Here is a 27,343-nt window from a genome sequence, read left to right on the forward strand (position 1 = left end):
CTACATTTTCGGAAGTTAGTTATATGTTTGTTAGAGAGGTTATTACATCATCTGTCTTGTAATAAACAAGTATAAATACATTGTACTAGTTTCTTCTGTATTCATTCAGAAATACATGAAATAAAACCTCTCTCTGTAATACTCCGTATTTTTTAGTAAATTATTAGTTATATTTTTTAAAAGGTTTTATATACTAAAAAGGCTTTTATTAATTATTAAGGTTTTAAATAGGCTTTTATATTAAATTATGGGGTTTTCAAAATAAATTCTAGCCCAAATTATATACTGGGCCTAAGTTTACAATTTGTAATCCAAGTAGTTAGAAGATATTTTAAAAAGAAATATCAAAAAGTATTTACAAAAGGTTTATAAAAGAAAAAAAAAGAAAAAAAAAACTTTAAATGACGTGAAGTCTTCACGCCAGTGAGTTAGTTTGTTCCAAGTTGATAACTTTGTATTTTGTTGATTTATCTTTTGGGTTAATTTGCACTAGTGGAAAAAAATGCTTGTGCTACTTATCAAGTGCTTGGGTTGAGCTTGAAAACGGAGCACATGATCTTCATTTCTTTTTTGAAAATAAAAAAAATCTCAAGTGCTCCGATTGGGCCGAAAAACGGAGCATAGAATTTTCTTTTGGGCCCAAAACTCCCTCCCTTCGTTGAACTTGCACCCGCATTTACTCTCTAATTACTTCGTTGAACTTGAACCCCCCTCTCTATCTCTCTCAGTCTCTCCCCTTCCATCTTCTCTATTCCATTCATGGGGTTCCCCTCTCCGGTTCCCAGGGTCGTGACGGAAACAACCAGCAAACCAAAACCCATCCCTATTCCTCGTCACTCTCGTATCTCTCATTCACACATCGTCCTCTTCCAAGACCCAACTCAAAACCCTAATGCGAGAGCAGACGACCGCCACGACTCCTTGATGATGGAGTGACAGACACAACCAGCATCCTCGTCTCCTTCTCTCACGGTGGCAGGTAAATTTCTTTTTAATCTATTTTTTCTCGATTTTTAGGGTTTTTGCGAGATTCTTGCGATTGTGTATGAATCGAATTTGACTTACTTATAGATCTAAGGTTAAGGTTTTGATCTTCTCTTTGTTGTCGAAATTGTATCTGCGCAATCATCTGACCCGTACCTGCGTTTTCTGCAGAAGATGCTAGAGGTACCTATTTAGCACTCAGACTTTGTATTATTGCATGATGCAGAATTGCAGATGCATATGTATACATTAAGTTGTTGTTAACCTTTTTCTAGCAAGTTGATTATCTGAAATCATGTTAAAAACTTCTGCAATTTGCATAATACTCAAGATAGAATGTTTTTTAAGTTATCAGTGACAGAACCTGATTTTTAAGGTCTGCAAACAGTGTATTTGTCCCCTAAGGTTGTCTGAAGGATATGCAAAATAAACTGCAGCTTTAACTTTCAATGGGATCTACTGGAGACATATAGCACAGTTTATAAGAATTTTACCATCTTTTACCCATCCATTATACTTATCTTTATGTAGTTCTTATGAACGATACCATCATTTAGCTTCATGGAATAAATTCTAACGTCGGGCATTTTGGTTTTTATGTTTAGGTAACACTGTTGAGATGGTGCTGTTTCAGGATAGCGTTAAATTTGCTCGATCAGGCCCTGAAAACTCCAGGGCGAATCTCCGCCATTTGGAAAAGTTGGAGCCTATTTTTTTACCCTTTCCTTTGACATATTGATTCATTATTGTTTAGTGTATTGGTTGATATATATTCTTTCGTTGTTTGCTTTGTAAATTTAGTTTGAAAAAGGCTAAAAGGTGATAAGTTCACCAGTAAACATGAGAGAATTTAGTGTGAGATGCATACCACGTAAATATACCAAATTGTTCCCTCTCACATGTTTATCATCAAACAGTTTTCCATATAGCGTCATTAGATTCTATTCAAGTGAAATACTATAGCTATGTAAGTCTCTTAATATTGATGAAAAGTTTGCCATAACCTGATGTAATATGATTAGATCCTGGTTTTAAACTTTGATTCTATTTCTTATATAAAGGGTGGCATGCTTAATTTCGTTGTATATATAAATACACACAAAAATATGTAACATTCAAATTGAAATATTTTGCTACTTCCTGAGTAAATTTATCTTCTTGATTTATCTTATAAAGTTCCCTTGACCTGATTCTTTTCTGTAATCTTTTGGAAGTGGGAAGGCAACAGACAATATCGTCAAAGTACTGAAAGGCCAGCGTGTTGGCACTCTATTTCACAAGGATGCTCAATTATGGGCTCTAGCTGAAGAAACTGGTGCACGTGAGATGGCAGTTGCTGCAAGAGAGTGTTCCAGGATGCTTCAGGTTATTTTCTTCTCAATGTGATTATTTTATGCAGATCAGATCATTTTTTAAGATTTGAGCTACTTTACATAGAATTCAGTTTGACATAGCTGATGCCTAAGAAGAGAACGAAGAACTAATTAAGACTGAAAATAATGCTGACATTGTTGCTGCTCAACAAGCTGGATATGATTAACTTGGCAATGCAGTCCAATGGGTACATTGTTTATAACTGCACATCAACTGCCCTCCGTGTTGTCTTCTTATCAAAGCACTTATGATTAACTTGGCAATGCAGTCCAATGCACTATGTATAATTGTTCCAATACTGTGATAGGTATCTAGTCTTCTGGAATTTCATGACTCATCGACTAAAATCAAATCCTCCCCTCTTTGTCAAGATGCATCAGTACCCCCTTTCTTATTGTAGCAATTGCTACTTTTGAATTATTTATTACTGCATAGCATCTGCCCTCTACGTTCGCTTCTCATCTAAGCACTTATATTTGTTTCAATGCTGTAATAGGCTTCTAAATCCTCTAGATTCTCACATCTCGATGACTTGTTACCACTTCCTCTGTGTCACGATGTTATCAGTACTCCTTTCTTATTGTGAACAATGTTTCTCTATTTATAGATCATTAAGTTAACTTCCAGTGTTTCACTCTTCACTCACATGTAATTAGCCCAAATTTCAGGCTGCATTATCAGTATTTATTACATTACATATGGAATTTAAAATGGGGACTTGTCTTGCTATTTACAGTATTAATCATAGTGTTATTTATTTTTCTTTAGGTTTTGCTCTGTTGTGTTTAACCATTAATGTGTATGCATGAGATGTTTCATGACTCCAAACTTACTATAATGATGTTTGTCAGAAACATACATTTGTATGGTGCGTCTGAAAAGCTCTTCTAATAAAGATGCAGTGCAGATGCAACCGGGCTCTGGTGAAACTCATATTTTGTATGTATATATCATTGCTATTTCGATTTTTCTTTGAGTAAAGATCTCTATTGATCTTATAGATATTGTTGACACAGCTTTCCGGATAGTCTTGTTGATGATCTGAACATTACGATTCTGGACTCAAAAGGCCATCATTGTGGGTGTGCTGTGGCTCAAGTTACATCGATCATTTGAATGAAAGTGTGCTGTGGCTCAAGTTGCATCGATCATTCTGATCAAACCTGCTTCAAGGACATGCTGAGTTTGGTGTCTGCTCCTTCTGTTAGTCTTCTGTTAGTGACAGTTGAATTAAAGTGTCAAAGCCCCAATAATTTCTTGTAGTGCATGACTAGTTGATTATCTAGAGAACTTTTATGTATTGACCTTGGGCAATGAGGAATTGTAATTAACTCACCCTCTTATAGTTTTTTTTTTACCTTCTAAAGTCTCTCGTCATATATTCAGTCTTGAACGTCGTACCCTTTATAATTTGATTGTGAACACTTTTGCATATCTTGACTTTTCTCTCACAGTTCATTTTCACCTTTCATCTTCTTCTTTACTATCATTTGATCCTCCAACCCTTGCCTAGTAGTTAATTTCTATATTATGTTACTCGCTGCTGCTAGCTTGCATGCTAGCAGTAGCAGTGGTTTTTTTTTTTTTAAAAAAAATATAGCCAAGTGCTCCGGTTGATAAGAAAAAACCGGAGCACTTGATTCACAAGTGCTCCGGTTTTTTATTATCAACCGGAGCACTTGAATTATTTTGAGCATATAATATTCACAAGTGCTCTGGTTTTTAATACAACCGGAGCACTTGTGAATCTAAGTGCTCCGGCTTTCAACCGGAGCACTTGATAAATTCTCAAGTGCTCGTATGGCGTCTGCTACGAGTCAAATACGGAGCACTTGTACGGTTTTTAACCGGAGCACTTGATGTTTTTTCCACTAGTGTTGTTTTATCTTTTGATTATTTAGCATCTAGACTATTTATCTTGTGGAATATTCCTCTATTCTAGCTATATTATCATAAAAGATAGTTTATCCTACCTAAAGTAATTATCTTTTCTCAAGAATCTATCTTTTAGCTCCTATTCCTATTCTTATCCTATTTACCCCAACTAGTATAAATAGGGGTCTCCACCCACCATATTCTTCACACCAAATTTGAGGAATAAATCTCTTTTCTCAAGTTTAAACCCTCTCTCCCTCTTAGCCTACCTTCTCTATTTTTCTCCCTAGTAGTTATTATTTTGAAGGTGCGTGTATATGTAGATTTTTAATATTGTTATGCACATATAGTATCATGTTCCTAGGATTGTTATCTTGAATTGACGTACGTATTTAAGTATGATTTTAGTCTGCACTTCCTAATGAATTTCTATTCCACCCGCATAATGTTAACTAAGTTTGGTTTGCGTCAGTTTATAACCTTGAGTTAATGGGTAGAACATGTTATTGCTTTAACTCACACCACTTACTTGGTTATACGTTTAATTCATGAGCATGCTAGTAGTCAGTGTGGTTTTGCCTTCAATAGTAGAATATAGTAGGGCTATATATTTTACATACTGACATGTTTCATTAGTAATTGTAGTGCTTTTGTCAAATAATACTATGCATATGGCGGCTGTAGTGCTTTTGTCATATAATGTTATCCTCCGAAATACTATGCGTCGAGTCGTATAAAAATAAACTGCTATAGTTTACTTAATATGTATGTTATTTTTGTTTAAAGGTTGAGAATGCATTATTTTAGATACTTCTTGCATAGTACCGAGTTCTTAACTTTATTATTTCTAGTGTTATGATCATTATTATTTCTATTAGTATTATCTTAAATGCATTACTTAAGATAATTTTATGAGTAAGTTATTAATTTTATGCCTTTATATGGCTAAAAGTTTATAAAAGAATTACTTATAAAGGAGGATTATTTCCGAAAGATTTTGATTAGATATATGATCTTTTATGATCACAACTATAAAGAGGCCACGGCTTGTTATTTACTAACAAGAACGGTAGCTATTATATTATTTTACCCATGTACTTTTTGTATAAGTCATGTGGACAAGGTAGTTCCCCTCGTAATAGACTCAGTAAGGAATACTAAACTTGGGGGGTGTGCACACTTTAGGAAAGATACCTAGGCAAGGAAAAAGGAGTTTTATTAAAGTTATATACGTTATATTATACAAGTATCCAAGGAATTTATACAAGTTATTTCAAGTATCCAAGGAAGGTTTATATGAGTAGTATTTTGAGTGTTTAGTAAATTATTTAAATTTCCGCATATACATGTACTCAGTATTTTTACTGACACGCATTTTGATTTGTTTTGTTTTATGGCTTTGTCCCTGTGATGATCCTTTTGGTGAGCAGATTTTTCAGGTTGATTGATGCATACTACATATGGGGAGCTAGTGAGGAGTACTACATAGCTTAGTTTAGTAGTCATTATGTTTTATATTTCCCTTTGTCTTAGTTGAAACAATAAATTTTTATTTATCAATAAAGAGAAGTTATTTTTATTAATTCCGCTGCATTGTTAATTTAGTAGTTAGTAGTTTTAGCCTTTAACGTTATCACGTGGCGGTAATACTCTCAAGTTTCTCAAGTGTTTATATTAAAATATATCATCAGACATAAGGTTTATTAATGAGAGTCTGGGTAGATTTAGGAAGGGCATATAAGTTAGAGTTTCGCATTTTAGTGCATAAATTTTTTGCATTTTATTTGCATAAATGAAGTTATATGCATTTTATTTGCATAAATAAAGTTATATTTCCAAATATAAATATTTTCCAATTTATTTATTTTGAAGAAAGGAATAAGTGTGTGGCTTTATTTTTCTGAGGAAAGTTCTGGCTAAGGAAAGACTTGGTACTTAAGTTGGCCGCTTGTGCCGCACCTCTCTTTCCTGGGAACTCCCTCGATTAATTTTTCCATACACGAAAAACCTAGTATTTGAAATAAAAACTTATTATATACTTAAATTTTTCGAAAATACAAATAGTTTGAATTTTTTTTCTTTGTTTCCTTATTTACAATCAGATTATTGTTCTTATGAATAATTGTATGACATTATGTCTAGCAAAATATGAAAATATTATTAATTTTCATAAGAAGGAGATTTAGTTGTCTTTATGACAATATACGTATAGTACTTACTAATTTGTATTTGTTTTTACCACAGATTTATTATGGCAAGTCAAAGTCCATTTTTCTTACGTATTCTAGTAAAAAGAGATGCTCAAACTGTGACTGATTATGTGCGTGCTGTTCTGAAGTATGCAAACTTTTTAATAGACCAAGGATACCAACAGTTTCGTTATCATGGACCAATGGTTGCTTTGCTTCTAGAACACTTGCCCTACATTGAACCCTACCATTGGCTATATAATAAGTATTACAATGTGATGACTTTATTAGATGGGATGCCCAACATGAGGGATCATTACCAAGAAGGAATCTGGCTAGCTACCGTACCTTATTTCACATTTGACCTCCGATATGCGGAATTATGGAAAGAGCAACAAGAAGCACGAGTTATGATGAATGCATATCAAACTCCTAGCCATCCTGACCATGAACCTACTACTAGTCCTGAACCCTCTAATATTCAAAGCAACCTACCAAGCACAGAGGGTAGCCGTTCATCACCTCCGGAATATCACCCTATGTCTGATGATGAATGGTTTAGACACCAAGCCAATGATGAAGCAAGAGATCAAGATCCATCTGATTTTATTTACTAATAAGAGAACTTTTTAGGAAAATGTTAGATTAGCAGTTTTCAGTAGCTTTAATAATTAGTAGTTCTGTAATTAGACTACTACTCTTTATATATGTTAGCATTCCTTTTCAAGGATCAATAAATAAAATTCTCGTTTATTCTTTTTATGCTATGTGCAATTTGTCAATCATATTATGAATCATGATTGTTGTATGAATTACAAATTTAGTAGGATCACTTAATAAGTAGTTTGTTTCTTCCAGGAAGAAATGGCCAGTAGACCCGGAAGTAGATCCAAAACTCGAGCAACTCTTAAGGAGTTGACCTCTCTGACCAAGAATTTGGCTAAGGCTATGACTTCTCAACTGAACCGTCAACAAGAGCCTGACCTAGCTGGCGAGGTGTTTAAGAAAGTAGCCTTAGGAATCCACCTGTCTATGATGGAAAAGAGGACCCACCAGTCTTGAGAACTGGATTAGAGAGTTTGATAAACTGTTTACTGCTGTTAGGTGTGATGATGAGTTGAAAATCAACAATGCTACATACTACCTAAGAGAGGAAGCTGATTTATGGTGGTCCCAAAGGAAGGAGTTTGGCAACTCAAGAGGATTTTGGGTGGGAGCAATTTAAGGAAGCCTTGAGAACCAAGTTTTACCCACCTCACTTAAGGAAAAAGAAGTGCCTAGAGTTTACCAACCTAAGGATGGGGACCATGACTGTCAATGAGTACTACTCTAAGTTTATAGAGTTAATGAGGTTTGCACCTGAAATGGTTCCAACTGAAGTTTTGAAGGCTCAAGATTTGAGCAAGGGTTGACCTTGTCCATTCAAGGGAAATTGGAGGGGCTAACTTTAATAGCCTTGAGAAGTGTATGGGAGAGCTGCCCATCTATTCGGGATCAAGGAAGAGAGTTGGAAGTGAATCCTGGAGATAAAAGGAAAGGGTCTAGTAATGGGTTTCAAGGTGGAGATAAGCGTCAAAAGATTAATGGAGGATTCAAGCAAGGAAAGGATGATAAAAGTAATGGGAATAACAACAATCGTAGTCAATCTGAAAATGGAAAGTCCAAGAGAGTCTACTACTGCAAAAGATGTCCAAGAAACCACCCAGGAAGGGACTGTGAAGGAAATCTGGTAACTTGTAGGATCTGTAACAAGTTAGGCCATAGAGAATATGAGTGCTTCCAGAAAGACTCAACATCAGCAAATCCTAAGCCGACCCAGAATCAGGGAGGTAATGGGAATAAAGGACTCCAACAGCAAGTGGTGACCCATAATCGTGTTCCTCCTAAGAATGGGAACGGAGGAGATAATCAGGCTAAGACAAATAATCAAGGTCGAGTGTTTGTCATGAGCAATCGTGAGGCTGAAACGACTGCAGGCGTAGTGACTGGTACTTTCTTCATCTCTTCTATTCCAGTTAAGATTTTATTTGATTCAGGAGCTTCTCACTCTTTTATTTCCAAAACCTTAGTGGAGAAACTTAAGTTGGGAAAACCCGAACTTATAAGCATGGATATAGTCATACCTTCTGGAGATGTCATTAACGTTTCTAAGCTATATAGAGATGTTTTAGTGACTATAGCAGGGGTAGAATTTCCTTCAGACTTAATTGAATTCGAGTTAGATGACCTAGATATTGTTATGGGAATGGATTGGTTGGGAAAATTCAAAGCCCAAATAGACTGCAGAGCCCAAAAAGTGACTTGAAAGGCCCAAAAGGAGTCAAAGTAACCTATAGAAAAATCAGTCAGAAGCCCAGTCCAAGAATGATTTCTGCTATGCAACTCAAAACTGTATAAGAAAGGGGTATCCATTGTACTTGTGTAGTATACAAAAGTTGGGAGTAGAAGGAGAAAAGATGGAGAATATTCCTGTAGTTAATGAATTTGCAGGATGTCTTTCCTGAAGAAATCCCTGGAATGCCTCCAATAAGGGAAGTGGAGTTCACCATAGATCTAATGCCTGGAACTGGCCCAATATCTAAAGCACCATATCGTATGGCTCCAGCTGAAATGAATGAGCTTAAAACCCAATTAGAAGAGTTATTAGAGAAGGGCTACGTAAGGCCTAGTGTATCCCCATGGGTGCGCCTGTCTTGTTTGTAAAGAAGAAGGATGGTAGTCTAAGGTTGTGCATCGACTACGTGAGTTGAACCAAGTGACCATTAAGAATAAGTATCCTCTCCCAAGGATCGATGATTTGTTTGACCAACTGAAAGGAGCTGGAATTTTCTCTAAGATTGACTTAAGGTCAGGGTATCATCAGTTAAGAATTGCTGATAAGGACATTGCTAAGACCGCTTTTAGGACACGTTATGGCCATTATGAGTTTACAGTAATGCCTTTTGGATTGACTAATGCGCCAGCAGTATTTATGGATCTCATGCATAGAATTTTTAAGCCATACTTAGACCAATTTGTGGTAGTATTTATAGATGATATATTGGTTTACTCTAAGAATAAAGAAGAGCATGAGAAACACCTCCGAATAATTTTGTCAACCCTCCAACAGAAGCAATTGTATGCAAAGTTTTCGAAGTGTGAGTTTTGGTTGGAAAAAGTGGCATTTTTAGGCCACGTCATTTCTAAGGAGGGTGTTGCCGTTGATCCAGCAAAGATTGAAGCCGTTAGTGAATGGCCTACTCCAAAGAATGTGACTGATATAAGAAGTTTTCTAGGTCTGGCAGGTTATTACAGACGTTTTGTTAAGGATTTCTCGAAAATAGCCCGACCAATGACCAACCTTATGAAGAAGGAGTCCAAGTTTATTTGGAGCCCAGAATGTGAGAAAGCCTTCACCATCCTAAAAGAAAGACTAACCACAGCCCCTGTGTTATCCTTGCCTGATGGGAGTGATACTTATGAAGTATATAGTGATGCATCTAAACATGGTCTAGGGTGTGTTTTAATGCAAAATAGAAGAGTCATTGCTTATGCATCAAGGCAACTGAAGCCATATGAAGTCAACTACCCTACTCATGACTTAGAGTTAGCCGCAATAGTCTTTGCTTTAAAGATTTGGCGTCATTATTTGTATGGGGTGACATGTAAGATATACACAGATCACAAGAGTTTGAAATACATTTTCACCCAAAAGGATTTGAATATGAGGCAAAGGAGATGGTTAGAATTCATAAAAGACTACGATTTGGATATCCAATACCATGAAGGGAAAGCCAATGTAGTGGCAGATGCCTTGAGTAGGAAGACAAGTCATACCTTAAGCACTATGGTGGTGGCAGATCAACTGTGTTTAGACTTTCAGAAGATGAATCTTGAAGTTATGCAATATGGAGAAGTAGAGAAAATGTTTAGTGCATTGACCATCCAACCCTCGATGTTTGATCAAATTAGGGAAGCTCAATTAAAAGATGAAAAGATGGAAAAGATAAAAGAAAAGGTGAGGGAGGGTCATGCTGGAGACTTCGAAATTCATGAAGATGGAAGTTTAAGAATGGAAGGAAGGTGGTGTATACCCGAAGCTTGTGAAGATTTGAAATTAAAATCATGGAGGAAGGTCATAATTCTCCATATTCGATGCACCCAGGGGGTGATAAGTTGTATAAGGATTTAAAGAAGAATTTCTGGTGGGCTCGTATGAAGTTGGACATAGCGGAATTTGTTTCCAAATGCTTAACATGTCAAAAGGTGAAGAGTGAACATAAAAGACCCCAAGGAAAAGTCCAACCTTTAGATGTGCCAGGATGGAAGTGGGATTCTATTTCGATGGATTTCGTTGTTGCGTTACCTAAGGGTAAATCTGGAAATGATACGATATGGGTAATTGTCGATAGGTTGACCAAGTCTGCAGTGTTCATACCTATGAAGGCAACATGGTCGATGGATCAACTAGCTAAGGCCTACATCAAGCATGTATTGAGAATACATGGAGTACCGAAAGATATTGTGTCTGATCGAGATTCAGATTTTTGTCTAACTTCTGGCAGAAGCTAAGCAAGCCTTTGGTTCGAAGCTATTGATGAGTACTGCTTTTCACCCAGCCACTGATGGTCAGACTGAAAGGACCATACAAACCTTAGAAGATATGTTAAGAGCTTGTGTCATGGAATATCAGGGTTCATGGGAAGATCATCTAGATTTGATAGAGTTCTCCTACAACAATAGTTATCATTCAAGTATAGGCATGGCACCATTCGAGGCTTTGTATGGTAGGAAATGTAGAAGCCCATTATGTTGGAACGATATAAGTGAAACAGTTGTACTTGGGCCTGAATTGATTGAAGAGACCGTGCAACAGGTTAAGATGATCCAAGGAAAGATTAAGGCAGCCCAAGATCGTCAGAAAAGCTATGCTGATCTGAAGCGTAGGGAAGAAGAATATGAAGTGGGCGAAAAAGTATCACCAATGAAGGGTGTGATGAGGTTTGGAAAGAAAGGGAAGCTCAGCCCTAAGTTTATAGGCCCATATGAAATATTGGATAGAGTTGGAAAAGTGGCCTATAGGCTAGCCCTACCCACTGAATTAAGCCGTGTTCATAATGTGTTCCATATATCTCAGTTGAGACGGTATATTCCAGATAAGTCGCATGTGTTGCAGCCTGAAACAGTTCAAATTGATGAGAACTTGTCCTATGAAGAAAGGCCTATTAAGATTTTAGATAGTAAGGTTAGAAGTACCCGAAACAAAGATGTTAAAATTGTTAAGGTGCTCTGGTCTAATCAAAAGTCTGAAGAAGCAACATGGGAAGCAGAGGCTGACATGCGAAAGAAATATCCAGAGTTGTTTGCAGAAGGTTAGTAGTAGAGTTACGAGGACGTAACTCCTTTTAAGGGGGGTAGAATACGATAGAGTTTCGCGCGTTTGACTTAGAACCATATTGTTTGGCATATTTTATGAGTTATTATGTGAATCAACTTACTTTTATAGGAAGTTGGTGGTATATGTGTCCTACTTGCTTTGTCTCTTGCATTGCTTGCTGTAAGTTTCGAGGACGAAACTTCTTTTAAGGGGGGTAGTCTGTAATACTCCGTATTTTTTAGTAAATTATTAGTTATATTTTTTAAAAGGTTTTATATACTAAAAAGGCTTTTATTAATTATTAAGGTTTTAAATAGGCTTTTATATTAAATTATGGGGTTTTCAAAATAAATTCTAGCCCAAATTATATACTGGGCCTAAGTTTACAATTTGTAATCCAAGTAGTTAGAAGATATTTTAAAAAGAAATATCAAAAAGTATTTACAAAAGGTTTATAAAAGAAAAAAAAAGAAAAAAAAAAACTTTAAATGACGTGAAGTCTTCACGCCAGTGAGTTAGTTTGTTCCAAGTTGATAACTTTGTATTTTGTTGATTTATCTTTTGGGTTAATTTGTTTTATCTTTTGATTATTTAGCATCTAGACTATTTATCTTGTGGAATATTCCTCTATTCTAGCTATATTATCATAAAAGATAGTTTATCCTACCTAAAGTAATTATCTTTTCTCAAGAATCTATCTTTTAGCTCCTATTCCTATTCTTATCCTATTTACCCCAACTAGTATAAATAGGGGTCTCCACCCACCATATTCTTCACACCAAATTTGAGGAATAAATCTCTTTTCTCAAGTTTAAACCCTCTCTCCCTCTTAGCCTACCTTCTCTATTTTTCTCCCTAGTAGTTATTATTTTGAAGGTGCGTGTATATGTAGATTTTTAATATTGTTATGCACATATAGTATCATGTTCCTAGGATTGTTATCTTGAATTGACGTACGTATTTAAGTATGATTTTAGTCTGCACTTCCTAATGAATTTCTATTTCACCCGCATAATGTTAACTAAGTTTGGTTTGCGTCAGTTTATAACCTTGAGTTAATGGGTAAAACATGTTATTGCTTTAACTCACACCACTTACTTGGTTATACGTTTAATTCATGAGCATGCTAGTAGTCAGTGTGGTTTTGCCTTCAATAGTAGAATATAGTAGGGCTATATATTTTACATACTGACATGTTTCATTAGTAATTGTAGTGCTTTTGTCAAATAATACTATGCATATGGCGGCTGTAGTGCTTTTGACATATAATGTTATCCTCCGAAATACTATGCGTCGAGTCGTATAAAAATAAACTGCTATAGTTTAATTAATATGTATGTTATTTTTGTTTAAAGGTTGAGAATGCATTATTTTAGATACTTCTTGCATAGTACCGAGTTCTTAACTTTATTATTTCTAGTGTTATGATCATTATTATTTCTATTAGTATTATCTTAAATGCATTACTTAAGATGATTTTATGAGTAAGTTATTACTTTTATGCCTTTATATGGCTAAAAGTTTATAAAAGAATTACTTATAAAGGAGGATTATTTCCGAAAGATTTTGATTAGATATATGATCTTTTATGATCACAACTATAAAGAGGCCACGGCTTGTTATTTACTAACAAGAACGGTAGCTATTATATTATTTTACCCATGTACTTTTTGTATAAGTCATGTGGACAAGGTAGTTCCCCTCGTAATAGACTCAGTAAGGAATACTAAACTTGGGGGGCGTGCACACTTTAGGAAAGGTACCTAGGCAAGGAAAAAGGAGTTTTATTAAAGTTATATACGTTATATTATACAAGTATCCAAGGAATTTATACAAGTTATTTCAAGTATCCAAGGAAGGTTTATATGAGTAGTATTTTGAGTGTTTAGTAAATTATTTAAATTTCCGCATATACATGTACTCAGTATTTTTACTGACACGCATTTTGTTTTGTTTGTTTTATGGCTTTGTCCCTGTGATGATCCTTTTGGTGAGCAGATTTTTCAGGTTGATTGATGCATACTACATATGGGGAGCTAGTGAGGAGTACTACATAGCTTAGTTTAGTAGTCTTTATGTTTTATATTTCCCTTTGTCTTAGTTGAAACAATAAATTTTTATTTATCAATAAAGAGAAGTTATTTTTATTAATTCCGCTGCATTGTTAATTTAGTAGTTAGTATTTTAGCCTTTAACGTTATCACGTGGCGGTAATACTCTCAAGTTTCTCAAGTGTTTATATTAAAATATATTCTTTATAAAGAGAGAAATTTGGGGGTGTTACACTCTCTCCCTCTTCTCTCTATATTTTCAATGATGTCAATTTGTCAGAATTATTTTAAACATTATTACTCTCTGTACATATGTATAAAAGATAGATAAAAGACAAAACATGTACTTTTTTTAAAAGGTAAGGAAAAAGAAGGTTAGGAGACCCTCCGCACGAGGGGAGCTCCAACCCTATCGTTTACAAGGATTGAATGAAGAGCTGAATGGGTATAATTTTCAATACAAAAACTAGAATCTATGAGGTGACCAACATTGACAATCCAATCTGCTACTTTGTTTGCTTCCCGGTAGACATGTCGAATAGTCCAAAAAGAAAAGGAGCGGAGAGAATTCTGGATACCTTGAATGATGTGGGCGATCTGCCAAGGGGGGGACCAGACGCATTTGATGGAGTTGATAACCATGAGGTTATCTCCTTCGATGTGGAGATGAGTAATAGCATTTTGAATAGCTAGCCTGACTCCATGGAAGGGTTGTAGCTTCTGCCACCGAGACTGAAGATGTACCAATGTTTAAGGCTGCGACTTTGACTAAGTTGGCGTCAGAATCTCGGATGATAAAACATGTTGCTGCTGAAGAATCACGAGCAGATTCGTCGAAGTTGCGTTTGAAAAATGGAGAAGATGGAGGCTTCCAAGCCACCAAGATTGAAGAATGGTACGTGGAAGTGGAGGGATGGAAAGAAGAGTTGAAAAATGGGGAGCTAGAGGAATTGCAGTAATCAACTGCATTCTTAAGACTCCATTCTGAGAAAAGAAATTTTGTTTTATGAAGAATCCTATAAATATTAAGCGAGTCGTTATGCAAGGTGATATTGTTTCTTTCTTTCCAAATACTCCAAATTAGAAGCGTAACTTTGATTCTTTTTAATATTAGAAAAAGTATATAAAAAAGTGGCACTAGTTAAGGAATTGGGCAATCGATTGTTAAGTTCTTTAAGCTGCCAAAGGGGGAGGAGCTTTGAACAATGTCCAAAGATATGATCTATGGATTCCTCCTAGCTAGGTGGCACAAAGGGCGCAATGACTAAAAGGAATGATATTTCTTTTTGCAAGGGTTGCACGAACCCCAAGACTATTATGACAGATCTGCCATAGAAAAATCTTTAGCTTTGGCGGGATATTGAGATTCCAAATCCAGCGTTGAGACCATTTTTCCTTGCTAGGTGGAAGGTTATGAGCCAGCCAAGTAGCGGACTTCATCATGAATAGTCTTGAAGGACTAGGGCCCCAGATAGGTTCATCATGGAGGGAGGCAGACGGTAATGGGATGCCTTTAATGCATTTGATGATATGGTCCAGGGGAAGAGTTTTTAATTTGATAAGATCCCAAGATTTATCTGGTAAAATAAAATCTTTTAACAACAGGTTAACATAAACCTAGTTTTCATTTAACTTTAAGATGATCATTAAGTTTTCCTCGAGGCACCAGTTATAGAGCCAAAAAAGAATTTGAGAACCATCTCCAATTTTCCAACGAATGCCTTTATGGAGTAATGGTCGTTGAAGTAAATTTTTTTTCCAAATAGTTGAGTCATTTGGCTTAGGTTTGCAGTTAAAAAAATGATTGATTTTGAAGATATTTGTTGGAAATGAGTTTAACCCATAAATTATGAACTTCGGTGAGAATTTTCCAACCAAGTTTGGCAATAAAGGCTTATTCATTGGCAAAGTTTTTCTAAGGCCTAAGCCCCATGGGATTTGGTCTGCAAACTGTATCCCATGCGATTAGTGGGGTTACATTTCTTTCCTTATTTTGACTTCAGAAAAACTTCTTGTGAAGAGAATGTAACACCCCGATAATTCTCTCTTTTCAGAAATACCATTATAATATAAAACTTAGAGAATTACCAAAGCATTATCGCCCGTGTGATAATGTATCGGCTTATTCAGAATTTTGCAGTGGAAAACAATTAACTAAACTTTAACTTTGTTAAAAATTCAATAAATAAATAAACAAGTGTTTAGAACTTAAACAATCTAATTTAACCAACTCAAACAACTTAATAAAATATGTTCATGCAGAAAGTAAACTAAACTAGTTACACAATCTCTCCATTCCAGATTCCTAATGATGCACATCTGCGAACCTGTAATGTCGATGCTATACCGAATCTGCTCCCCATAAAGGATGATCACAGGCTCAATAAGGCAAAGCCATGATCACAATCACAAACAAAGCACGTAATCAGCAAAGCTGAGTACTACATACTAGAACATAAGCATTCCTAACATGATACTAAACAATAACGTGCAGGGATAAATCATTGTATAATCATATAACATTCTGCAGACAACTCTTACTGAACTAAACTCTAAACATCTTTTTATTAATTTAATGGAATAGTTATTGGAACGAGTTGACTTATAAACTAATGCCTTCACTAAGATGACGAAATACAGTCATGACTCCGTATTCCAGAATGACCTGCGATATCGAGGAACTTTTGAACTAAAAGAGGGATGGTGATCAATCCATTCCTTAAATAGCCCATGGCACGCTCACCATGTACTCCAACCCCCTAATGTCCAACTCTAGACGTGCACCAGTCTAAAGTCTATAACTATTCATGTTACACTTTACGTTAATTTCCAATTGTCATTTGTTATGACTCACATACAAGCAACACAAAAATAATAATCAGACAGTCACAACAGAACTTTTTTTATCTTAGAATTTAATAAGTGATCACAACTTACAATCCAAGACTTACTTTTTCTTTTTTAATCTAAACTTTCTTATTTGTTGAACCTAACCAACAATAATCTGACCTTTAAAAAGGTAACTTTTCAACTTACCAAATAAGGCCCACAGTCCTCATAAGATAGTGAAAATAAAACTTGTTAGGGAATACATGAATAACATGATTCAATCTCTATAACATATATTAATTCCTCATGCGAATTAATAAATAAAACTTCTTTTCATGCTTGTATCAAATATTCCATACAACCATACAATCTAGTACTCATAATAAATCTCAAATCACATGCTTGCACACAGGCATAAAACATGTAACAATCAAATACTAGAAATCATATATATATATATATATATATATATATATATATGAACATAATAAGTTCCTATACATGATACTAAAATTTTGTTCTCCTTAAATCATGATACTAATCACGTAGCACACAGGTATGTACGTACTTGTGTAAACTAGTCGGCATGCCACTTTTAACTCCTTAAAAGTGTCCTACAGAATATTCTTCGCCTAGAAATCAATATATCCGAAATTAATACTCTTAAATAAAAATTACAGCAACTCTAAAATATTTAAAATCCCCTTTAAATACGTTCAAAAGCTGATTTTAATATCAAAACTTCAACTACTTTTAATTCCTAGCATGATACTACCATACTAGTAATTAAAATTCTTAAAACTCTATTAATAAAAACCTTTCTGAAATTCCAGCTACTTTAAAAATCAATAAACCTTCTTTATATATATAAACGTGTTTAAAATCATAATCTAAATCAATCTCATAGTATCTAATATGCTATTATGGTTTTCTAGTAATTAAAACCCTAAAAATCCATGCTTTAATGATTAAAACTTCAATCTAACCATAATAACAAATCTGAATTTTTATTCTTATAATATAAAATATATATGAATCAAGATTACTTATTAAAACAGCAAATTAAAACTAATAATCATGATTAACATTAAAAGAAAGCATAAAAATATAGTCTTTAATGGAAACTTGAGGAAGAAGAAAAGAAAAAGGGAGAGAAAAAAAGTGAAATACCGAAATCGCGAGTGAAATATGGCAGCAGAATTGCGAAACCTGCAGAGGCCATAACGGATAGGATAATAATCGGAATCGAGTGATTTTTGAGCCTAAGTTCAATAAATTTTTGAGATCTACAATTTCTAAGAAGGAAGTTTTGGCTAAAAACAAACGAAACTTTAATTTTTCTACACCAAAAAATCGAAACTTTGATTTTTCAACCACAAATCCTAGTTTACCAACACAACACTAAACCACTTTCCCAAGTTAAACCTTAGCTCTTGATACTCATTGTTGGGATTTTGAAACAAGTGCTAACTAGTTTGTGCAATAATCAACAATAACCAAGAAGAAACATGAAATTGAAACAACAACCAAGTAATGCAAAGAGGAAAGAAAATACGAAAGAATACACCAAAATTATTAACGTGGGAAACCCGAGCTCCACGAGAAAAACCCACAAACTTGCACTATAGAATCAATGGAGAATTAATGGTGAACATACAATTTTCCACTCTCTCACTCTCTCGCTCTCTCACTCTCTCACTCTCTCTCCTAAAACCCTTGAAAAGATGAGGCTCCAAGTTTGAACTTTGAATTATGGGTGTTACACTCTCTAAAACCAGAAAAATAGAGTATTTATACTACAAGGAGCAAAAGTAATCAAACAGCCATGATTGAAACTTAAATCATAAAAAACACGTGCAGACTGGGTTGCCCGCCTGGGCCCGAAAAATCGCCCGCCTGGGCCTAAGAGTTGCCCGTTCGGGCGAAAGTGCCCAAAGAGGCAGTCCAAGACTGCCCGCCTGGGCCGAGCAGCAGCTCGCCCGGTGCACGGTCCAGTCCAATATTTTGCCTTGGAGGCAGAAACTCAACTCGAGCTAGCGCCCACCCGAGGTTCAAGTCTCCCGCCCGGGCCCATGTCTGCCCACCCGGGCTGCTGGGGGTGGGCTCTTCCTCGCTTGGGCTTGCTTGCCTATCTCCACCAAACCTAACATTTGCATATTTTCTAAAAAATATTACGTATATTCTAAACCTAGACTTTAATACTAATATAAAATTATCTAAATAACACTACTAAACCACTACATATTGTCATATTGTAAAAAGACTAACAAAATGCATATTCTTGAAATTCCTATAGTAGTAGAAGTAGGATAATGCATGCAATAAGCTATATTGTAGAAAGATTTTAACAAAATGCATTTTAAAAAAGAATTCCTATACTAGTAGTAGTAGGATAAGGCACGAACTAAGCTACTTCCATGATTTAATAGTAAGGGGGGGTTTGGTATACAAAGGGGAAAGGGTTTAAGAAAGGGAAATAAGAAGAATGGAAACATAAATCTTTAGATTTACTATGTTGTTTGTTTTAATATATCTAAGAAAACCTAACGTTTCACCACCACAACTTTTGTACTCTACAACCACCACCACCACCATTTCTCTTTCAATCACCCCTCACCCTTCACAATCTTGCCCGCCCTTTCCCTTCCGGCCAATGGACATCCCCCCTCCCTGCTTTCGGCCGTCACACCCCTTCCCCTTTCTGGCTGCAACCCCTTAATTTCGGTTGTCACACCCCTACCCCCCTTGTGGCCACAACCCCCTCATTCTGGCAGCCGCTCCCTACCCATTCGGTCGCGATGGTTGGTTTCATGCTGGGGTGAGGAAGTTTCTCCGGGGTGGTGGGTTATGGGTGAGGGTGGTGGTTTTTCGAGGTTGGTGGTGGGTTGTGGGTGGGTGGGGTGGTTTTTCGAGGGTGGTGGAAGGTTTTGGGATGGATGGAACTATTTTTTTGAGATTGGAGAAGGTTTTTCGGTAGGTGGTTAGCGGTGACGGTGATGGAGGTGTAGCATTTCGGTGGTTAGAGTGGAGGGGTGATGGTGGGTGGTGTTGGTGTGGGGTCAAGCAGTGGTGGGTAGAGATGGCAGTGGGTAATGGACCCTACCCGGATCCGTGGATCCAGATCCATTTTTAACGGATCTGGATCCTCAAATTTTGGACCCTATGGATCCGGGTAGGATATGTATCCTCCTTGAAAAAAACGGATCTGGACCGGGTCCTAAATTATTATCCAGATCCGTTTACCCATTTTTATAATATTATTATAATTTAATATTATATTTTGATAATATTATAATATTAGTTAGTACATGTACAACGGATTTTCGCTTGAATTTCGGATTGTTATTATAATTAATGTGTGATTTTTTGTGCGAATTTTTAGGATAATTAAGTTCGAAAATTGGGTTGATAACTAATCTACAGTTTGATAATTGAATACTTGTAAGTAGTTGCAATGGTTAGTTTTCAAAAATTAAATGTATTTTTTGGTTGATATTAGATAACTTTATCATTTAAAATCTTTAACTATTGTGAAAATTAGGTTAGTTTGAAGACAATAGGCAAGGATCTGTTTTGGATCCGTTTAGGACCTGGATCCATAGGATCCATACGGATCTGGATCTGGATCCTCATTTTTATTACCTAGTGGATCCGAGTAGGATATGGATCCTTGCCTAAAAAACGGATCTGGATCTGAATCCTAGAGGACCCTGTCCAGATCCTACCCATTGCCATCTCTAGTGGTGGGTGGTGTTGGTGTGGGGTCAAACAGTGGTGGGTGGTAAAGGAGGTGGCCAATGGTAGGTCAATGGTTGGTCAAGGAAAGGGTAAGTGAAACCTTAGGGGAGGGTGAGGAATGGATGTAAAGGACTTTGGGGGTAAGGATGGGATAAAGGAAATGATAAAATAACACAAATAAACAAACATCAAGTAAGGAAATTAGCTTACTTAATTCCCTTACCCTTTCTTAAATACCTCAAACCAAACGCCCCCTAATTAGGGATGGGCATGGGTCCAGGACCCTACCTGGACCCTGTTGGACCCGACCCTAATTTAAGGGTCCGGGTCCGGGTCTGGGTCCAAGTGGATTTTTAGGGTCCGGATCCGGGTCTTAAAATTTTGGACCCAGACCCGACCCTTAGACCCTAAACTTATTTAATATATACATTTTTACTTTTTAAAAAAAAAAAAACAAACTGATTTTCTAAAAGACTAAAACCTAAGTATAACACCAAAACACCCATTCTGAACTCTTATGTAAGTTGTGTTTGTTTTCTTTTTTTCAGTTTGTATGTTTGTGCTTTTGTTTGCTCAATTTATATGTTTGTGAATTGTGTTTGTTTCGTTTTTTTTTTCAGTTTATAAGTTTGTGTTTGTTTTGTTTTTTTCAATTTATATGTTTGTGTTTGTTTCATGCGATTTTTTTTGTTTGTTTCATGTGAATTTCAGATGATTATTGATATTAATAATGCTGAAAATTTGACAAAATAAAGAATTCAAGCCTGGACCCTCCAGACCCTCTAGACCCTCCAGACCCTAAGGGTCTGGGTCAAGGTCCAATTTTTTCAGACCCTTAGGGTCCGGGTCCGGGTCTGCAAAAAAATTTAGGGTCCGGGTCTAGGGTCCAGCTGGACCCGACCCAGACCCTACCCTTGCCCATCCCTACCCCTAATTAGTAACAACAATAATAATATTATTATTGGATATATTTATAATATTTTTTTATAGGTAAGAATCGGTCTAATTGAAGTCTGAAGATGACCCTATGTAAACTCAAATACAAGAAGTAAAGTATTCGAAGAATGACCAAATCTAACTAAATTCGACTCCAATTTTCACCCGATCCAAATGACCAGATTGATGAGCCTTTTTAAAAACTTCCCTAAAAGAAAAAAGAGGGAAAAAAAAGAATTCCTTGAGGTGGGGTTCGGCACTATCTGAAAAAAAAAAAAAAAAAAAAAAAACTGAAAGAGTAGTGGGGCTACACTAAGGAGCAACGACCAGTGTAACTAACTGTTATTTGTCCTCCACGCCCTTTCATTCTCATCAGCCTCAAATATTCCCCTTCACATCGTTGAATTCTTCAAATATTTCTGATCGTTTTGTCTTCCTTTACAGAATTGTCACGTACCTGCAATAACTTGTCCACTCTTATTTTCTTCTTCATACCTTTCTTTTTCTTTTTCCAAAGATAGAGACAGACATAAGGCGAAAAGACATCATTTGTCACCAATATTTGTTTCTTAAGAAGTTTTAAGACTTGTAAAACCTGGTAATTCACTTTCTTTTCTTCTGTTTTTGTTTATAAATTTTGTACCAATATATATTTTGTGTTCATCAAGTTCATATACCATAGTGGTATTCAATGGGTTGCACAAAAGTTTTTTGGCTGTGTAATTCAAGGTAACTTATTGCAGTTTTTCAGCTTTACTATTTTATTTTGACTTTTTATCATCTAGGAGATTTTTTTAAAAGGATCATCTAGGAGTATTATCATGTTTCAAAATGGCTCACATCAAAATGTTAATTATATTGTCAAATGACCAACTCAATCAAAAGTTTAAGCTGATTCGAACCCGTGACTTTTTTGTCATGCTGGCTCTGATATCATGTCAAAGGACCAACTCAACCAAAAGCTTAAGCTGATGGTTGAGGCCCCATGAATGGATTTATACTCTATCATATATTTATATAATTTGCTTCTAAAATTTGGGAAGAACACAAAATAACTTAATGGTTTAAGCTTGATCTTTAAACCAGGAGTTTGATAGGGTCAACTGATGCAAAAATGGGTAGGAAAGGAAATTGGTTCTCTGCAATGAAGAAAGCCCTGAACCCTGAGGCAAAAGAGAACATCAACCAGCAGGTTTTTACTTATAATGATCATTTTTACTTCATGATAAGTCAACTAATCAACCTTCATTAGCTCATTTCCAATTTGTTTCCCTCAATTTTCAGGATTCTGGAAAGTCGAAGAAGAAATGGTTCAAGAAGAAGAAACGATCTGGTTCGAACACCATACCAGCTGAAACTGCCCCTGCAGCAACGTTACCTCCTCAGCCAACCGTTGCTGCAGTGGTTCCTCCTGCTGAACCAGCAAAATCAAGTACAGTAGATAAGGAACACACAAAGCATGCCTATACTGTTGCTATTGCAACTGCTAAGGCAGCTGAGGCTGCTGTTGCTGCGGCTCAGGCTGCTGCTGAGGTTGTTCGTTTGACAGCAACTACTCCACCTATTGCTAGCAAGTCTAAGGAGGAAGCTGCGGCCATTAAGATTCAGACAGCTTTTCGAGGATATATGGTATTTTCCTAGTACAACAGATTATGATGATGTGTCCTAGAGAATAAAGATAATATTTTCTGTAGATCATGAGCATATTGTACTCCTTGGCCTCAAACATCAAAAGCCATGTTGATTCGGTGTCATTACAAAGAAATTCTGCTACAATTCTTACCGTAATATTCAGGAATGTAGTTTATCTTAGGAATTGTTCAAAGGGTAATACAGGATATTTCAAAATTTAACTTACTAAAACTAGAAAGTGGTCGATTGCTTTGGTACGAACTAAAGTAGTGTGGCATATGACTTTTGCCAGTTATGCTGATTGTATACTTGTATAAGCTAGATTAGCATGTTTAATAGAAAACCTTTTTCGTTTATACGTTGGTTGTTTTGTATTAGAAAAGTTGATGCTTATTTCATTGTGAAACTAATTTTGTTTTTCGCTTCTTAGGGAAGGAGAACATTGCGTGCTTTGCGAGGATTGATGAGGTTGAAAACAGTGATGCAAGGACAGGCAATAAAACGTCAGACTGCAAATACTCTGAAGTCTATGCAAACATTAGCTCGTGTACAGACTCAGGTACATGAGCGAAGGCAGAGGATGGCTGAGGAGAATCTGGCTCGTCAAAAACACATTCAGCAGAAATATGCTAAAGAGCAAGCCAAGGAGCTTGACAAATTACAAGTGGGTAACTTCCAGTTTTTTAGACTACAAATTGGTGCTGTCTCACTTTCTGTCAAGTTTTGATGTGTCAAAGATTTTGCAGCAAAATGGAGATGGTTGGGATAGCAGTGGAAAGACAAAGAAAGAGATCGAAGCAAAGATGCAAAGCCGACATGAAGCAGCCATTAGAAGAGAAAGGACTATGGCTTATGCATTTACTCATCAGGTAATTACATAGAATTCTTTTCCCGCTTACATGCCAGCAACATGCCCAAAGAAAACCAAGGATTTCAGAGTAGAAAAAGCAAATTTAAAAACCAGAAGACAATGGAATGGGGAGGAGTAAATGCAAAAACTCATGTACACGAGGTTTACCTATGCCTTCTCATGCAAGCATATTTTGTGAGCGTGTATATTTGCAATATCTTTCATTTTATCATTTTTTCCCTTCCACTTACAATGTTTTTTTGATTGGGCTAGGCTCAAATCTTGGTTCAATAAATAAAATTCGTGTTCTTCTATATATTTCTCCTTCTACTCTGTGTTCATTGCAACAAATCATTCTATCATTTTGTTACGATTCTAGAACATTACTTGAATACTGTTGACCTTTTGGAATCTAAAGTACAAGAAGTGGGATTGATTCCTTAACCATGGGGATCAAATTACTCGTCCCCTAGAGATTGCTTTAGCTCGTTTAGAAAAAGACTAAATGGTGAACTCTAAGTTAATAAACAATAGAGAAAGAGGCATGTAGGTAATTCCAATTGCACGGGATCCATCCCATTTCCTTTCTTGTTTGGTAAAAACAGTTTGCTATTTAGTCATACTCTTTCCTTTAGGAAAAGTGGTAACTAGAACATCATTTAAATTTACAGAAGATGAAGCAATAGCTAAATTTATTCACCTACATGAAATCATATACTCTACAGCAAGCATGGAAAGCATCATCAATGTCTGCCAACACAATGTTTATGGATGTAAACAATCCCCATTGGGGCTGGAGCTGGTTAGAGCGTTGGTTAGCTGCTAGACCATGGGAGACTGCAACTACTCCTGATAGCAATGATAACTCACCTCGTATTAAGATCTCAAAGACCATTATGTTTGGGAATGAGCTTCCTAAAAAACATGCTCGTCATCACAACACTGAAAAGCCTTCCCCAACACCCATCCCAAAACAAACTCGCTCTTCTACTGGTGGTCGTTTGTCCACCTCTAGTGTTCCTTCAAAATCCACTGCAGCAGCACGCAAGTTGAGAACCCCGAGCCCAAAAGCAAGCCCAAGAATGAGCATGTGGGGTCCAGATGACGATGCAAGAAGTACGCTTAGTCAGCAGTCAGAACAACAATCAAGGAGAAATAGTGTAACAGGTTCATCAGTTAGTAGGGATGATGAGAGCCTAGCTAGTTCTCAAACTGTACCAAGTTATATGGCAGCCACGGAATCTGCTAAGGCTAGGTCGCGATTAGGAGGTGATCCAAAGAGGGAAAAGAGTGTCACACCTGACAGATCATCTGTTAGTTCTGCTAAGAAAAGGGCATCTCAGCCTGCTTCTCCTGCTAGATCAAGGCGGTCAACTTCCTCCAATGCAGATGCTAATTCTATCTCAGACCATATTTAGAAATTAATTTAATTATATACTTCATTTCAAAAACTCCTGATTTGTGTTTGTTCGGGTGATTAGTCCCTATTGCATAGTCTTAATTCAGAGTTGTAATTGTTTGCTAAAAACTTGTTTTTATTTTTATTTTACATTGAGGATATATAAAGGCATGATGATGCCTGCTGTAAACACTGACATTTTCGGATTTAACTGATATGGCAAGAACTTTTACCTGTGAGAATGTCATGCCAACTGAACAATTCTGCCATATACAGTTTATAAGTACAGGTTTTTCGCGTTTTCTACATGTAATGAAAATATGAATTCCTTGAAGCAACATTGTTGCAATCTATGTTTCATTGCTTCGCTTCATTTTACTCTCACAAGCATGATCATATGAATTTTTCTTATTGTTGCACCAGCTTATGATTTGTCCCACATGCTGTTTTGTTTTCTGCTTTGTGAAAGAAAATGGATCATAAAAAAGCAGATTCTGTTTTGCATATACTACCTTCTGAAAGTCCATTATGCTAATTGCTATCCACAATCATCTGCGGGAAAAACATCTCCCATATGTTCTATATACTCCATTCTTAACTAGAAAGTTTCTTCGCCGTGTTAGAACAGTGGCCGGAAATTTCTTCTAGGCACGTAGTCAAAAGCATTCCTAAAAGAGAACAATTAATTTAGGTTGTATTTCTAAATTGATCAACAAGAAATGTGCGATTAATAATGTTTGTCGAATCACTCCATATATTACTGACTCTTCAAACAAATGTATTAATTTTCTAAACGATTATGTTTCAAAATGAAGTTGCACCATATCCAGAATGAACATGTACGAGTTTGGACTAAAGCCTAAATACATTTATCATAGGGGCGAATCATGTTTATATCAAACGAACATGCATATTCATTTTCGTCATTATGTTTATGTTGGAACATTTATAGGGTAATGGGTTTGAAACTCATAAGGGTATGTACTAGAAGAGGAGGAGGTCTAGTATGCAAAAGGCTAGAGTGCATCAAGTGGCAAAACGCATTGATAAACAAGGGAGACAGAAGACTGGCCGCGAGTCGCGACAACCGTCGCGAGTCGCGACCAGTGACCCGTCGCGAGTCGCGACAGGTGTCGCGGGTCGCGACCAGCGCCTCGCGACTCGCGAGCTTTTTCGCGAGTCGCGACGTGTCTTCTGCCTTGGAATGCGAAAAGATGCCTTGATGGTTTTATGTCCGTTGTGATGTTATGGCCTCATTTTAATGACCTTTAAGGTCCTTAAACAGCTGATTAAAGGCCTTTGATGGTTGATTAAAATGGGGGTTATGGTTTAGATACTCTAGTCAATGAAAGGTTTATTCTTCCTATATAAACCTTGGAATTCCTATGAGTGAGGGGTTAGAAGAAAATCAGAATTTTCTATTCTATACTCTCTCAAAATACTTCTTGCTTAGCTTAAGAGAAAATTGCAATCTTCTCTTGAGTGTTCTTCACAAACACAAAACACAAGTTCTTGTTTGATTCACTTAGAAGATCATCTAAGTGGATTGTTCTCTCCATTGTATCTCATTAGTTATTTCGTGTTAACCCGGTGATCCTAGAGGGGCGAAATTAAACTAATAGGAAAGCGTAGTTTCCGTGCCTTGGAGTGGATATCCGGTTCTCTCATTGATCACACACTAACAATCTATTAGTTTAATTCTCTTTTTTCGGATATGGCTCAATCACTCAAGGACATGACTATGAACTTCCAAAAGTTGGATAAGTTTGAGGGGGTGGGCTATCGGAGGTGGCAAAAGAAGATGCACTTCTTGTTGACCGCCTTGAATGTGGTGTATGTGTTATCAACTCCTATGCCACCACTCCCGGAAGATGGAGAGGAAGAGCCTCTTGAGACTAGGAAGAGGATCAAGTGGGAGAATGATGACTACATTTGTCGTGGTCATATTCTCAACTCTCTCACCGACCCGTTGTTTGATCTCTACCAAAATGTGGAGAGTGCAAAGGAACTTTGGGATGCTCTTGAGGCCAAGTACATTTCGGAAGATGCTTCAAGTAAGAAATTCCTTGTTAGTAATTTTAATTCTTTTAAAATGACTAATGATCGGCCTATTATGGAGCAATTCCATGA

At 36.4% G+C, this 27,343-nt stretch overlaps 2 protein-coding genes across 6 annotated transcripts; both read left to right on the plus strand.

The window, feature by feature from the left end:
- Positions 1-532: 532 nt before the first annotated feature.
- LOC104884837 (delta-1-pyrroline-5-carboxylate synthase) lies at positions 533-3,792 on the plus strand. Of its 5 annotated transcripts, none has more exons than XR_002039049.3 (6): positions 534-979; positions 1,072-1,167; positions 1,590-1,683; positions 2,199-2,349; positions 3,210-3,297; positions 3,375-3,792. XR_002039049.3 is itself a non-coding variant. In XM_010669535.4 (4 exons), exons 2-4 carry the CDS (start codon positions 1,604-1,606, stop codon positions 3,384-3,386), a joined length of 258 nt encoding a protein of 85 aa, XP_010667837.1. In that variant the 5' UTR covers positions 533-979; positions 1,590-1,603; the 3' UTR covers positions 3,387-3,792. The 5 variants fall into 5 exon arrangements, 2 of the variants coding, with proteins under 2 accessions (XP_010667837.1, XP_010667838.1); XR_002039050.3 differs by having other exon boundaries at positions 538-979; positions 1,156-1,167; XR_002039047.3 differs by lacking the exon at positions 1,072-1,167 and having other exon boundaries at positions 543-979.
- A 16,974-nt stretch (positions 3,793-20,766) lies between these two features.
- Positions 20,767-25,556, plus strand: LOC104896637 (protein IQ-DOMAIN 3). The gene is made up of 6 exons (XM_010683404.4): positions 20,767-21,930; positions 22,419-22,524; positions 22,617-22,961; positions 23,395-23,628; positions 23,711-23,833; positions 24,540-25,556. Exons 2-6 carry the CDS (start codon positions 22,447-22,449, stop codon positions 25,230-25,232), a joined length of 1,473 nt encoding a protein of 490 aa, XP_010681706.1. The 5' UTR covers positions 20,767-21,930; positions 22,419-22,446; the 3' UTR covers positions 25,233-25,556.
- Positions 25,557-27,343: the final 1,787 nt, after the last annotated feature.

Source organism: Beta vulgaris, chromosome 7, assembly GCF_026745355.1.
Source record: "Beta vulgaris subsp. vulgaris cultivar EL10 chromosome 7, EL10.2, whole genome shotgun sequence".
In the NCBI taxonomy this organism is placed as follows: Eukaryota; Viridiplantae; Streptophyta; class Magnoliopsida; order Caryophyllales; family Amaranthaceae; genus Beta; species Beta vulgaris.